Genomic DNA, 14,272 nt, shown 5'->3' with positions numbered 1-14,272 from the left:
ATAACTAATTTTACAACGTTGACACCTGCTGCTTATGGAAGTGCGGCCTATATATTTACACACATATTTATTCGTGTAATTTTAGCCGGTGCAACTTTTATTTAGGTATGCCCAATATTCCGGAAACTGCGATATTTGGGTGTGAGTTTAAAAATAAATAAATAAATATATATATATAAACTTCAAAATCTTCTATATATGTTTGGCGTTTACACCCCTATAGGGCCACAAGTTTTAGTTTGAAATTAAATTACTAAGACAACACCTGAAAAAGCATCACGTGGATTTTCGTAGAAACACGATGCAATAAATAGTCCAACGACTTAATTTTCACAGATAATAAGTCAATAGTTAGTTTAATTTATTAATTGTCATTTGATTATTTAAATGTTTATCATTTGATATCAATTATAATCAAATTATTTTAATTATAATTTTAATTTTATATTCATTTATGCTTATGACTCTTGGCACGTATGACACTTCCCATCTCCCCGAATGGAGTGTGTGACTTGTAGAATTAACATGGTTGCTTTTTTATATTTCTTGAATACTTGTTGAGGCACAAATACTGTATTTGGCAATTTACAGATTTTAATTTGGTACTTCCAGATACTTTTAGTCTCACTGTAGTAAAATATATCTGCTTGCCCCTACGCATATGTAATGAGGACCTTGATGTGTAAAGTACATTTACGTATGGATCCTAAACACGCGGTTGTATCCCATACTATTTTGTTAGAAACTGGTTTTGAAGCCATAATTGTCCTGCTTTGGTTTGGAAATGTATAGAGCGACTGAAAATGGCAAACCTTTGAAAAATAGTTGTTGGCTGTGTCCGTGCAAATATGCATTAATGCCAGCTTGTGTATGGATGTGTGTGCGTATGTATGTGTGTATGTGTGTGCAGCCGGAGTGGCGGTGGCGTCCTGGGGAATTGAAATTAATGATTGCAATCAGAGGCAAACAGCAAGCAAGGCAAGGGCAATTAATACAAGCAAGGCGAGTCGAGCCGCTGGTTTGCTCGGCCAAGCATGGCCGGAGCTGCAGAGATGGAGGATTAAGATGCAACCGCAGACAAACTCCGCCGCTTTTCCACACGCAGCAGATGTCCACGGAGGAAGGCCACCGGGAGCCTGGCACCAATGAGCGCTCTCCAACAGGCCACTCGGTCAGCACAGCCCAATACAAGCTGACAGCCTCCTGGCAGTATTCAGATAACACCGTCCCTCCAGAGCAAAAGGAAGGCCGCACCGCATACAGAGGGAACTCCATGCAAAGCTGCACAGTGAAGCTACTATGTCCGGGCGAGAGACACAGGAACATCAGGGGATAAAGAGAGAGAGAGGGAGGGTAACGGTGACTGAGGCACATTTGGGCGTGAGCTGTGTTTTTGTGTCAGCGCCAACTTTTTGGATGCAAGCATTCCTGCAATGGTGCATATTTCCTCAGGAATAAACATCCAAATCGAATCCAGCTGCGTGCAGGAGCGCTTCCCCGTGTTGCATTCTTTAATTGACGCCGAATGAGAGCATCACCCTTGCCGGGTGCCCTGACAGGCGTTAGCCGGTCCAGTTGGCCAGGCGGACGCCGTTTGTCCGAGATAATGGTGCACGTGTGAGGATACGCCACCGCGCCAAGGCATGCTCCGATATGGACTGCGACCGCCGCTTCGTCGATCCAAGGCAATTTGTGGTCGAACGGAACAACGCCGGCTCGGACGTTTGGCGGGTGTAATGAAGAGAAATGGTTAAAAAGAGCAATCTGGTGAATAAAATAATTCCTAAAAAGAGCACAAAAGTTCATATGAGGTCAGTTACCCTCGAGGGGTTCCAACGTCGGGCTCTTCTCCTTTGTCTCTTCTCTACTAGACAACTATGTTGTTATTATCCCTGAAAATCCTGTTACCAAGAGCTGAGGTTGAGAGACAGTGATATAAAAATACCATCTGGCTCCATCGACAAATTCTCGTCTCAGAGAAGTTTTTTTTTTGTCTTGAGCGACATCTCAATTTATTTACGAACTGCACTGTGAATGCCTGTTGTCCTGCTGAGTTAATTCACTTGATTTTTCAAAATTATGGGAAAAATGCCATGACTCAACTGGCAATTAGAGCCAATTAGTAGCAATTAGATCCATTTGGAAACCCATTAAGACATACGTGTCCAGAGATTATGCAATAATGGAGTAATAAACAAAAAATTCATGCAGTCAGACAGTACAGTTAAATGAAATACATGTTATTATTGAGAAATATACTCTTAAAGAATTGGGGAAAAAAAAAATCCACTTCAATAGTAATTCATTTTTCTAAAATCAGGAAGGCATTTGAGAAACTACAAGAAACTGCTGCAAATATTGGTACTATATATATGTATATGTCATAATTTTAGATTTTCAATATGTAATTATTGTTGCTATACTTAAAACTCAGATCCAGAAAGTTGTTCTGGATTTAAATTCAACATCACCTATGACGCATTATGTGATTTTACATACCAGCATGTACGATGAGAAATGCCCTTTTATAAAGACTGAAATATGCATATATCTATATATGTATTGTCTTCTATATCGAGTCTTCTATATGTTCTCGATATAGAAGACAATACAGAAGTATGAACATGTAAAGTAAATTTACAGTAAATGTGTACATCGGTAGATAATGAATGAATTATAAATAGTATGGTGTGTATGTATATATAAATATACATATTTTTTTCAAAATCATCGAGCCAGTCTCAATTATTGTTTTTATCATTATTATTGCTATTTTAATTATTTTGTTTTTATGTTTTTAATTTAATTAACAGAAACATGCATTTTAGTTTGAATAAAAAACATTGAAAATTCATACATTAGTTTAATCACATAAAACTATATCAAGCTCATCTCAGTGAATTTGCGATATCAGTTTATCGAATTATGAACCAATGTTTTAACAAACACTGTCGATCTCGATCCTCCTCCTCACGCAGCGGTTGCTGTATAACTCCAGAATGGAGCGGTTTGTGAAGATCCCGGTGGTTTGGAGGGCATATCCGCTCAAATAAGGAACAAACTTTGAATTCTCCTCTAACATGTCTTTTTTTTCCCAGCCGGAGAACCAGCCCTGCCTATTGATTGATCCTCTATCGTTCATAAATTATGCTCTTTATTGTCCGGGGAGCGAAGCATGCAGTCGGTGGTGTTAAAGCTGCCGCTGACACCTTCACGGGCTGACAATAAATTCCAGGCCCTTCAATATCACCTCCAGTCCCGAGTCTGTGAAAGCAACACTCTTACATATCTCTCTTTTAAAATCCCATTAATGTAATGAAGGACAAATCAAACTTGAAGAGCGTGCCCGGTGGCTGTGGCCAGCGGAAAGCACCAGCTCGCTCAGGAACTGACAAGTTTCCTCACAGAAGAGTCTTGAAAGGATTTTTCCATCCACTTATTTTTTTTTTTCTTGGCCCTGGATCAAAGGTGGTGCTTTGTTTTCTATGTAGCGTGGCTGCCCTCTTCTGGCTCATTGCTGCCATGAGCTCAATTCAAATGTAGTATTGCTGTAAAAAAAAAAGGGAGGTGTTAATCATTTGCTCATTCATCCAATTATTATCTTTACCGCTCATCCTGTGCTAGGGGTCACGAGAGGCGGGTTTTGCCCACAGGGCCACAAAAAGAGACACAACAATTCACCCTCTCATTTACGTGGCGTACAGACACACATAACATTCACTCTTTCATTTGCCATCGGTGTGTGAAGCGGTGAAAGCGATCGAGTGTAACGTCCCATATAAGTGAAGAGCATCGACTATAACTATAAACACACTCTTATATACATATTAATCCGTTCATTCATAATCTGTCCTGATTATCCTGCGGTCGGGGTCGCGGGGGTCGGAGCCCATCCCAGCTGTCATTGATTTCACACGTATAAAGACATAAGATAAGATTTATTTCATTGATCCCCCGAGGGAAAATTCTTTTGTCACGCAGAACAACAATAGCAGTATCAATAAATATAAGAATGATTATAAATAAAAGGGACAATTAAAAGACATCCACAAATAATTAGACAGCAAAGTGGACAATACATGGATAAGAATAGACAACAGAATGGAGATAAAAAAAGACAACAAAAATGAGAATAGGCAAGCAAAACGAAAACAAAAAGGACAAGAACATAAACAGACTGAAAATAAAAATGACAAAAATAAACAGGATGCGAATGGAGTGAGACCAACAAGGATAAAAGTAGACAACATACAACCATTCACTCCTTCATTCAAACCTCATATCAGCATACAGCTTTTACTTATTCACACAATTGAGGGTCTTCAATGAACCTCCAGCCTGCTTTTCAGAGAACTCTGAGGATCCCTGTTGGGATCCACCCGCGGGACCTTCTCGCTGTGAGGCCACCACTTGGGAACAGTTACCCCACGGACTTCAAGTTCCACGTCACGGACATCTGTGTATTCACCCACAGAGGATGACTGAACGCCTCTCGCTTGCAGCTTCAAGTTCATTCGATCAATTAATCACAGATCAAATATCTTTGCGGGCTGAACATTAACACTCAAAACCCAAGGATAGCTCGTCCGTCTCGAGCCTTCCCCGCAGCGCCATTTATATCAACCCTATTAAAGCAAACGTATGATTATAAGACTACTGCTCTTTCTTTCAGAAATTCCTGGACCCACTTCAAGGACCCCCTGAATACCCTGGAAGCCGCTGTAGGAGGAACCGTGATGCACATCGAGAAAAATGCTCCTCGGCATTAACCCGTCCTGAAAGCCGACGGCTTTGCAGACGGTGACAAACGGCTTTAGCGTCAAGCGTCTTAAGAGGAAAACTTGCACCCGGTCGGTCTGGAGCTGGAGACGGGAAGAAAGGGTTCATAATTAAAGTGGAGGGGGGCGACGGTTTACCACCCTCTGAGCTATTCTGAAGACCCAAACTAAGTTTAGTGTGTTTATTTATGAAAAACACACTTTCCTATGGGGGGTGGGGGTTAGCTCTCAAGAGTTAAAACCATCACCAGATGCTTTATTTTTGAACCTGTGCGTCAGCGCTGCACCCGTGGCCAAACCGCTTATTAAAACGCCGGGGCCAAGTGCCATAAAGACAGAAGGCAAGCAGCTTGTTATTATTCTTTCTGAGAGGTGAACAGACTGAGATCAATGGCTGCCGCGGTTTCTCCTCGCCACAACTATGGCCCAGTAAAGCACGGAGGACCGAGCGGCTCCGACCCATACAGTCAGCGATATTAACTATTCCAGGGGCCTTTGAAGGGGTCTGCCAAGAATAATTTCCCACATGGAACATTTCCCGCCGAAGCCGCAGTCACACTAACATGTACGATGCCTGGACGCGTACTGATGATAACACAGTTGAGTTTTGGGGGAAAAAAAATAGGCCCGGATCATTAATCAGTCATTAGCCGGGCCCTTTAATGGGGTATATACCCTTTTAGCAGAGGAGTGAGAAATGCTTTATTGTGCATTAAAATAAAACTCGGGCGAAGGGATCGCAGGCATTGGGGTAAATCTCGCCCTCCCGGCAGCTGCTGTGGAGCTTTTAGCTATAAACGGAAGTCTGCTTTAATGACGACGGGCTGGATTCTTCCCCGGCTGCCGTGCTGTTTATGGCGGCGGTCCTGCAGGACGGAGGAGGATGGGGGGAGGGGGTCAAACCCAAGGCCCTGCGAAACGACGACAGACCATTACGTCTGCTGATTCAACCGTGAGGAAAACAAACAAACAAAGCAAACATGTTATCAGGGCGTCACGTCTGGCAGTTTGCTTCCAGACCGCAGAAAGCAAAAAAGAACGACGCTGTATTTCTTTCCAGCGTTCCGAGGAGCCAATTGGTGACGTATTTGTGAGTCCGCTTCGAGGCCCGGCGGTTCCAAGCGGCTGATCGGTGGATGGCGGGGTTAGTAACAAAACTAAATCGGCGTAAAATGACTGTCATAAAATAAATAAAAAGTCACGAAACGGCCTTTTGAAATGGTTAAACAGAGGCGGTCGCTCTTGTTTGGATGAGAGGGTTTGCTGGCAGGTTAACTGCATAACACTTGTGTGAATCATTTCGGGGCGCAGATTCTTTGCTTTTTGAAATATAAACCAAAAGCACATTCGATCTATTCGATCTGTGAAAAGCAGCAGTCTGTCCTCTGGTTCAAGTCAAGATGACATAGTAAAACCCTTTCCTTTCTCAAGAATGCACTATTTGAGGTATCAGCATAAGTAAAGGGAGATTCCACGACCAAAAACCTTTAGAAAATCTCTATCCTCAATCATTTCTTGCCAAGATCTCAAACGGAGACATTTGAGAAATCACACTCATGGCTGGATGGAGGAAATAGAACCACCAAAAAATAAACCAAATTGTGTTTTAATGTGCATTTTTCTTTTCTTATGTGAATACCAGCCAATATTCATAAAGGGCCAATTAATACATATTTCTAAACATCGGGAGGGGGAGAAGAAATGTAATGAAGGTTATTCAAAAAAACCCCAAAAGGCATTTATGGACTTGGCATTTTCATTTTATAGCTTTAAAACATTATGGGGATCTCTTTTCACCATACCATTTCTGGATCTTGTAAACCAACTGCCCTGGGTTTTATTTATCCCATTAAAAGCTCAGTGGCATCAGCTTGTTCCCCCGATCATGCAATACCATCATAATGTGAAATATACACACATGCCATATTTCTCCTATGCGCCAGTAGAGACCTATATGACATTAAAACAGCACAAACGAGCATGTGCAAATAATCTCTGTATTAATCTTACATATTGACAAGGACAATCTGCATTTACATCAATATTGTTCTGAAGGCACCAGATGCTTGACCATGTTCTTGCGAGAAAGCAGCAGAAAAAAAATATTTAGAAACATAACCCCCCACAGACTTTGACTATGTGATAGGAAATTATCATGTAAGAAAAGAAAAACAAGAAGGATTAAAAAATGTAAATAAAAAGTCCTATGTATATCAACTGCAGAGTAGCTGTAGTTCACTAGAGTTGTAATTCAAGGCGGGTGCCGAGATCTCCTTCCCAGCCAGAGCATCCTGCCCCCTAATCCTCAGGTGGATCACCTTGATCTTCCAGCTGTTGTTCTCCAGCGGGGAGCGGACGAGGCCAAACACTTGCTCAAAGATGCCCAGCCAAGTCGTGACTCTGTGGATTGTCCCCGCCACGGCCACCATGACCAGGCCATGAGGCGACACGAGCACCTTAAGGCCGCAAGATTCCAGGTTGGGGCTGAAAACAAGATGCTCTTCCCTGGTTAAGGCCAGAAGGCGGAGGCTAACCATGTTAGCGCCCAGGAACTCCTCTTTCTGCTCACTGTCAGTTCTAAAAACACAAATATGATAACATTAAAACATTGATTCAAGATTCTACTCCAGCACTTCCAGACACAGGAAGAGCTTTTCCCCACAAGCCATCACTCTATGAACGCATACACCCCCCAAGCTCCTCACGCACATGTCCCTGCTGTTGATAATATGCATGTTTAAAAATGTAAATGGATATTTACTTATCTCTTTGCCATACCTAACTGACCACTTTACTCGTATGGAAAATTAATGCGTGAACAACATTTGTATGTATTCTGTATTCTCTGCTGTGTGTAACGTTCTTTGTCCATTCTTTCTCTTCAGAACTAAATGCTACAAGCAAACTACACCATTTTCTTCATTCTGATGGGACAAGGGACAATATAAACTTTCAGATGAAACCCCAAAAAATGTTTATCAGCTAATCTCATTTGCAGGTTTCTGTTTCAAGATCATTTAGATAGAAACTAGATGAGAAACCCATTACGATTCCTGATCTTGCAGTTTGAAAGGATAACAAAAGTACTCCTTAATCCGGAACTTTTTTCATTGTTTTGCATTTAAAGAAATGATTACATACTTAAATATAATTTTTGTCTGTCTAAATATCAATCAAATAATTACCTAGAGAGGAGACACAGCTTGGCATCTGGTAGGAAGTGCTGTGGCCCCCAGTCCTGCAGCTGCTGGCCCAGTGAGGGATTCTGACTGTTCAACAGCTGGAAGAACCAGCTGCAGAACCCCCGGCCAAATGCTATGGGGTCGAAGCCGCCGACGTCCACCGCCTGCATGGAAGTAGATGCTGTCTCTGTGTTCTGTCTCTGTTTAGGGAAATTAGTATCTTTTTGGTGGTTTTTATGAACTATAGCCTTAAGCGATGAGATCTAATGTGCATGCGTGCACACGCACAGGGGCACACACACACACACACACACACACACACACACACACAGTGTTTATTAGTCAATACAACAAAACATGCCTCTACATAGGGCTTAATAATGTGAATGAAGCTAATGTATATATAAATCATAATTAATGTGCAGATTTATATCTATATAAATCAAAATTGACCGAAAAGAAATGACTCAAACTCTTGTTATAAGTCTTCTTGAATTCATGAATAAATGCCCTAAATATACCGAAGAAGGAACAGGAACAAATATGTTTTATTACAAAGACACTTTCTCTTTGCTACACATATGAGAAAAAAAAATATTTCTACATCTGTCTTTTGATAAATTATGTCTTTTAACTCGAGAGATAAAAATAGCGCTATTGTTAAAATATTTACTTTTGCTTTAATTATTTTCAATCGTATCTTGGTCCCAGACATTAACTATTATCCAAAGAGAGGGAATGCAGCTAAATTACTTTGGTGTTTATTCTTTAATATCTATGTCTGTGGAGGTTCTCAATCATCCAGGTCATGGTGAATTCTTGTCAAACTCTACTTGTCGGTGCAATTGGATTTGAATTTCTCCATTTGAATTTCTGAAAGATGTCTCACCTGAAGAGGCCTCTCGGATGAAAGGTGAAATGTTTTCAAGTGAAGAAATTCAAACGGAGAAATTCAAATCCAGTTGCCACAACAAGAAGATTTTGACAAGAATTCTTTATTTCTATATATTTCAGTATCACTTAACATTCTTCCACTTGAATTCTTCACATGGCTCTGATAATTGTTTTCACGATCTCCTCTCAGTTTTCTTTGCACTAGATCAGTGGTCCCCAATCCCCGGACTGCAAAGAAAATCCTCCTTGGTACAAAGGATTGCCTCACAAATAGCCTAACATAAAGTGTAATCGTTTTCAGATTAAATACTGTGAACTGACAAAGGTTTTTATGATTTGAACCGCTGCTCCTCTAACCGGTCCACGGAAACATTTGCATGTATCAACCTGGTCCCTGATACAAAAAGGTTGGTGACCGCTGCACTACATAGCGTGCACACACGCACGCATGCATGCATGCAAACGCATACACACGCTGATGGCAGTGGCTGCCATGTACAGCCCTAACCAGACCATCAGGACCAACCTGTCAGATTACCTGTCCAGATGTCCAGAGCTCCAGCGTCCTTTTCACCAGCAGGTGTTTCTCGCTGTTTGGAGGCATCACAACGCCCTCCTTAGCCAGATATTTGAATATAAAGTCTCGATGAACCTTCTTCCTCCTCAGGAACTCCTCTGCATTGTTGGTAAAGGATAGGATGGTTTTTGCAGCCTCTGTTTACATCCACGTCGGAAAGAAAAGGCAAAGACAAGTCATCATTCAGCACAATAATCTTTAGACAGAAGACGCGACGATTTACCTCGTTCTCTGTTTGCTTATATATGAATAAACAAAAAAACAAGTTCATTAATCACAGCGTAAACAACAGTTTACAAGTTGAATGTTTTCTATCAGGACAAAAATTGCTAGCTTAGCCAGGGCGTGTGCTATGTTTGCTAACAACAGTGACGTTACCTGTGCTGTTCTCGACGACAATCATCTTATTCGTAACCGTGTCACTGAGTGAAAGTACATCTGCCTTTGGTAACAATTTGAGGATGTCCCCGCAGCCAACGCGCTCTGTTTCTGACAACCCCGGCATCTTTGGCACGTCGAAATTCGCTCAAAGCTACGACGGCCGGCCATTCGTGTCCGACTCGAAAATACGACCGTACAGAAACAAGTTGTTCCAAATGATTCCGAGAGGAAAGCACAGTTGCTATGACACCGCCCCATCTATTGACATAGGAATTATTCAGAGGAAATTCCCTTTGCGTTCCGTCTTTTCACGCCAAATTACTAATCTCGTGTGATGTAAAATTATTATTTTTTTATTTAATAGATAAATAATTCTGAGAACGTCAGAAAGAGTCGAGAGAACGTCGGTCACCAGCATGAAATGTAATCCATTGCTATTTTTAAAAAAAATATTTTTCATTCTCAGTTATTCTGAAGGATCGCCATGGCCATTCATTTGAAGTTTCAATAAGATGATTGGTGTGTTTTTTTTCATCTGTTGTGCTTTTCCGGCTCGTTTGATATTGTAAACGAATAACAATGTAGGACGTTTGAGGATTACAAAAGTATGTAATTTACGGGGAGTACTTGAACGCATCAAATTATGAGCTAGCTAGCAACTGCGGTCCCTCAGTGTATGGATGAATCCGGTGCGCTCTGGTCTGGCGTTTACCTGCGACATTCTCCCCCCCTGTGTTTACCACCTCGTAATACCATGTATTTAAATTGAAATGGTGAGGTTTTGAACATAGCACGCTTATTCCGAGTCGAGTAAAGGAGCCAGCACGGAGAGGTAACGTTAACGTGTTTGCTTATGACAAATGGAGGCAAGGCTGTTTTAATGGGCTTAAATGGGCACCGCTTTATCAACGCTGCGATGTCAAAAACATTAGCCCCATGGGGAATTGTGTTTTTTTTTTATATAGCTTTTTTTTTTGGAGCGGGTTAAAGTTAATATGTGTTAAAATCGAATTAATTTAACCAAGCAGTGATTGTTACATTGTCGTTCTGATATATCTTTTAACTTTTCGATATTTTTTTTTCAAATCCCCCTCTAATTTTTGCATGCTAGCTCCAGCAACGCCCCATTGTAAGATAGGACACTTTTGTTATTGTTTTGAAAAAAAAGAAAAAAAAAATGAAGCGCAAAACTCGACTATAGGGGCGTTTTTCCATTTGAGTTCTGTCCTCAGCCACGAATGTGTGCCTTTTTGAAGCCTATTTCCTTGGTTTACCTGGCTAGGAAGTGATTGACACTGATTAGGGGTCAGGTTAAAACAGAAAGTAATAATAATTCAGCATTAGAAGTCCGCACTTCCTGTAATGGATTGACTCTTTTATTATCTTGATGAATTGGGAATCAACCCTGGCAGTCTTGTTTTTATGACACGGGTTACCACATAATCAAAGAACACTTTCAAAATAAACAGCAAGCGAGCTGGGAGAAAAGGCCAAACATTTTTCTTGTCAACCACTTCCCTCGCAGTGACCTCTCTGGAGGACAGACTCTCTGAGTGGCCCAGAGACTTTTATTGCTGCGAGAGAATATGAGCGTAATTCACTCCGAACCGCCATTATATTCTGTGGAAATTTCACAAAGTTCAAGGCGGCGACTCAACTCTTTCATTATGCTTTATAGTTTCAAAATATTTGAGGAACTGTCTCCGTCATTGGGTACACAAAAGACTCTTTGTGTGTGTGTGTGTGTGTGTGTGTGTGTGTGTGTGTGTGTGTGTGTTCAAAGAGAAAACCAATAGTCTGTTGGCCAACATTTAGAGTGAAACAAGATAAATATCAGCATGTCCTATGTCTAGTGAGGCGTCTGAATCTAATTATTACTTTGATTTTTTTTTTTTTGCCTGTCTGAAATGCAGACATGGGTGATTGAAAAGGAAATTAACAAGAAATTATTAAAAATCAGTAAGATAGTTCTTAAATTACCTGAAATTCATAACCCTGGAAGTGCAGCCCATCAACTCAACGATTGATGTGACACATAACTAAGTAAACAAATGTTTATAGAGTGCCGTGATCATTTTTCTTCCCAGTATCACCAAGCCAAGTTGTGGAAAAAGTCAAATCTCAACCTTACTTTGTTATAGATAATATGTCCCTGATGCACATTTTCGCAACCTAACAGATGAAGAAATGTGTTAAGAACATGCACTATGCACGTCATTGTTTAACTTATCTTGAGAATATTGGCATGTGAAACCACACCCTTTTGTAGCCAATGTTTCTTTCCAGCCAAAAGATGAATGCACTGAGCATATTGGTCAAAATGTCTTCAGCATAATTCCCACTGCATGAACAGAACAGCTAGGATGACTGCAATTGTATGCATATGAGGCAATGTGTTGCAGGAAAAGAACATTAACCACAGCCCAAGTCTTCCGTTTTACAAAACTAAAGGGTCTTTGTGTGCTTGTCGTGCTTTTATTGTCGCAGATGGGGGAGTTTGAGAGTAGTGCTCTGGGCCGGGTTACAGTCTACTCCATCCAGGGCTGTCCGCACTGCGTGCAAGCCAAGGCCACCCTGAAGCGTTTGGGAATTCCAGTGTGTGATGTGGATGTGGGGAGGCATCCAGAGCTCAGGGCCTGGGTGAAGCAGCTCACAGGACGGAGTACAGTCCCACAGATCTTCTTTAACAATGTTCACGTCGGCGGCAATGATGACCTGCAGAAATTAGTAAGGAGGAACTCACACTTACAGATTTCTTGTTTACACTGGGGAACTTGTGTATTTACACACATGGGGCAATTACCACCTCCTATCATTGCATAGTGTCGCTTTTTATATTAAAAGTGTGGAAAAAATATGAGGAAAAATGCATGGCAGACAATTCCCTTGGTCGTTATGCAGTTTTATCAATGCATTAATTGATTGTTAATACTTCCCAGGACCCCGAGGAGCTTGGAAGGCTTGTGAATTTGGTCAAGGAAGAGCCTCTTCCAGCGGACGCTCCGCCCTTACCAGAAGGTAACCAGTCTGAGGAAACAGCTGATGGAGGTGAGGAAATTTTTGCCGCGACACGTAAGAATGTACACAGTTTCTCAGTTGGTTTGCCACACTTGAGTGCACACAGCTTGGCTTTCCATAAAAATGTAACGGTCTAGACATGCGATTATTCCAAATAGACAAATGTCAGCCAGGTCCTGTATGGCGTGAGTGTGCTCTGTCGTAGCAGCGGATTCCAGGGACTAATGCCGTTTTCATCGGCAGCAAATGTCACCGTTTGTTGAAACACATTGTGGACGCTTTTTCAAAATTTCCGATATCCAGTTATTCATCTGCTATGACATCTCCCCAGCAAGCTGCAACCACAGCCCCCTTTTCCTCATCTTACTGTTTGCTCAACACTTGTCTTTTTTTCTTCCTGATAGTTGCACAAGTCACACATGCTCAGCACCCTTAGCACGCTCAGAAATGACTCATGAAGCTGTTACAGAAACCAAAATCCTTATCCAAAATCTTAATTATTCCTTAAAATTAGCAGTTGATGTTTACTATTATTGAAAATGTTCAGCTACTGTTCTATGTGAACCATTTACATCTGGTATCTCTGTTAAAGGAATTGTCTTGTCAAAGTTGAAATCAGAATTAAATAAGAATCAGGATTCGCTTAGAAGATGAGCCAAGATCATTAAGAGGTAATTAAATGGCGTCGGCAAATGTGGAAAATTAAATCTGGCGGACTCACAAAACCAAATGTGTGTTTTCCTTTCCTCAGAGAGAGAATCATCCTGCCAACCAGAGTTATTTATTTATTTATTTATTTATTTCGAAGCTAACCACAATAAAAACTAATATTTATCTTCTATTTGATGTCAGCGCCCATGTCTGTCTCTAGTTAAATGCACATCTTGTGCCAGTTGACTTGACTTTTAATCGCCATGGTGTTGGAATGACATCTGTGTGCTGTTCCATGCAAGTGAAACATTCAGAATAAGAATTATGTTATTACAATCCTAAGTATCTGATGACCTTTTTCATTTTTGATTTGTGGTAACATGTCATCCGCCAGTATGGTCTAATGGTCGGCTTAATATCAAAGTTATCAGGAATGTTAAATAGCAGCAGTGTCATTTCTGTGAGTCTCCATATATTTGCAGTCAGCAGGTGAGGGCTACCCCGCTGGGGGATCGCTCCTGTGTCAAAGTGCCGTTGTATTACTTGCAATTCCACTTGAGCCCAATTTTGTCCTTTCAACAAACGATGTTTACTTCAAGCCAGTGTCGGTGCTAATCAAATCCAGCGGTAGTGTTGAGCACATGGTGTTTTATAACCCTTATTCCAATCTGTGGTTTGTTAGCTTTAGATAGCTGAACCCCAACAACGCTGATGTGGGTGTCTTAATTTTCTTCTCTCTTTTTGCAGCTCTTTAATTGACTTTCACACTATTCCATCCACCACCTCTGCAA

General features: G+C 41.2%; 2 protein-coding genes across 6 annotated transcripts in view; one reads left to right on the top strand and one right to left on the bottom strand.

Moving 5' to 3' along the window:
- Window positions 1-6,393: 6,393 nt before the first annotated feature.
- Window positions 6,394-9,995, bottom strand: c4h3orf38 (chromosome 4 C3orf38 homolog). Of its 3 annotated transcripts, none has more exons than XM_086144633.1 (4): window positions 9,810-9,995; window positions 9,393-9,568; window positions 7,964-8,223; window positions 6,394-7,355 (listed from the first exon to the last, which is right to left on the bottom strand). In XM_086144633.1, the coding sequence occupies exons 1-4, from the start codon at window positions 9,934-9,936 to the stop codon at window positions 6,992-6,994; spliced, it is 927 nt and encodes a 308-aa protein (XP_086000759.1). In that variant the 5' UTR covers window positions 9,937-9,995; the 3' UTR covers window positions 6,394-6,991. The 3 variants fall into 3 exon arrangements, with proteins under 3 accessions (XP_086000759.1, XP_086000761.1, XP_086000760.1); XM_086144635.1 differs by having other exon boundaries at window positions 7,964-8,124; XM_086144634.1 differs by having other exon boundaries at window positions 6,395-7,355; window positions 7,964-8,160.
- Window positions 9,996-10,470: 475 nt separating this feature from the next.
- LOC147234880 (uncharacterized) overlaps window positions 10,471-14,272 on the top strand; it is a 12,696-nt gene continuing 8,894 nt past the window's right edge. The window contains exons 1-3 of one of the 3 annotated variants that reach the window (XM_086145549.1): window positions 10,471-10,644; window positions 12,300-12,539; window positions 12,752-12,860. In XM_086145549.1, coding sequence (XP_086001675.1) covers window positions 12,300-12,539; window positions 12,752-12,860 — 349 coding nt within the window. In that variant the 5' untranslated portion in view covers window positions 10,471-10,644. Of the gene's footprint in view, window positions 10,645-12,299; window positions 12,540-12,751; window positions 12,861-14,272 lie in introns of those variants that run through there. The other 2 variants (XM_086145548.1, XM_086145550.1) reach the window with 2 other exon arrangements.

This window comes from Fistularia commersonii, chromosome 4 (genome assembly GCF_037954325.1).
Source record: "Fistularia commersonii isolate RoL2024-O1a breed Wild chromosome 4, RoL_Fcom_v1.0, whole genome shotgun sequence".
Classification (NCBI taxonomy): Eukaryota; Metazoa; Chordata; class Actinopteri; order Syngnathiformes; family Fistulariidae; genus Fistularia; species Fistularia commersonii.
This window is presented reverse-complemented; position numbering and strand designations above follow the sequence as displayed.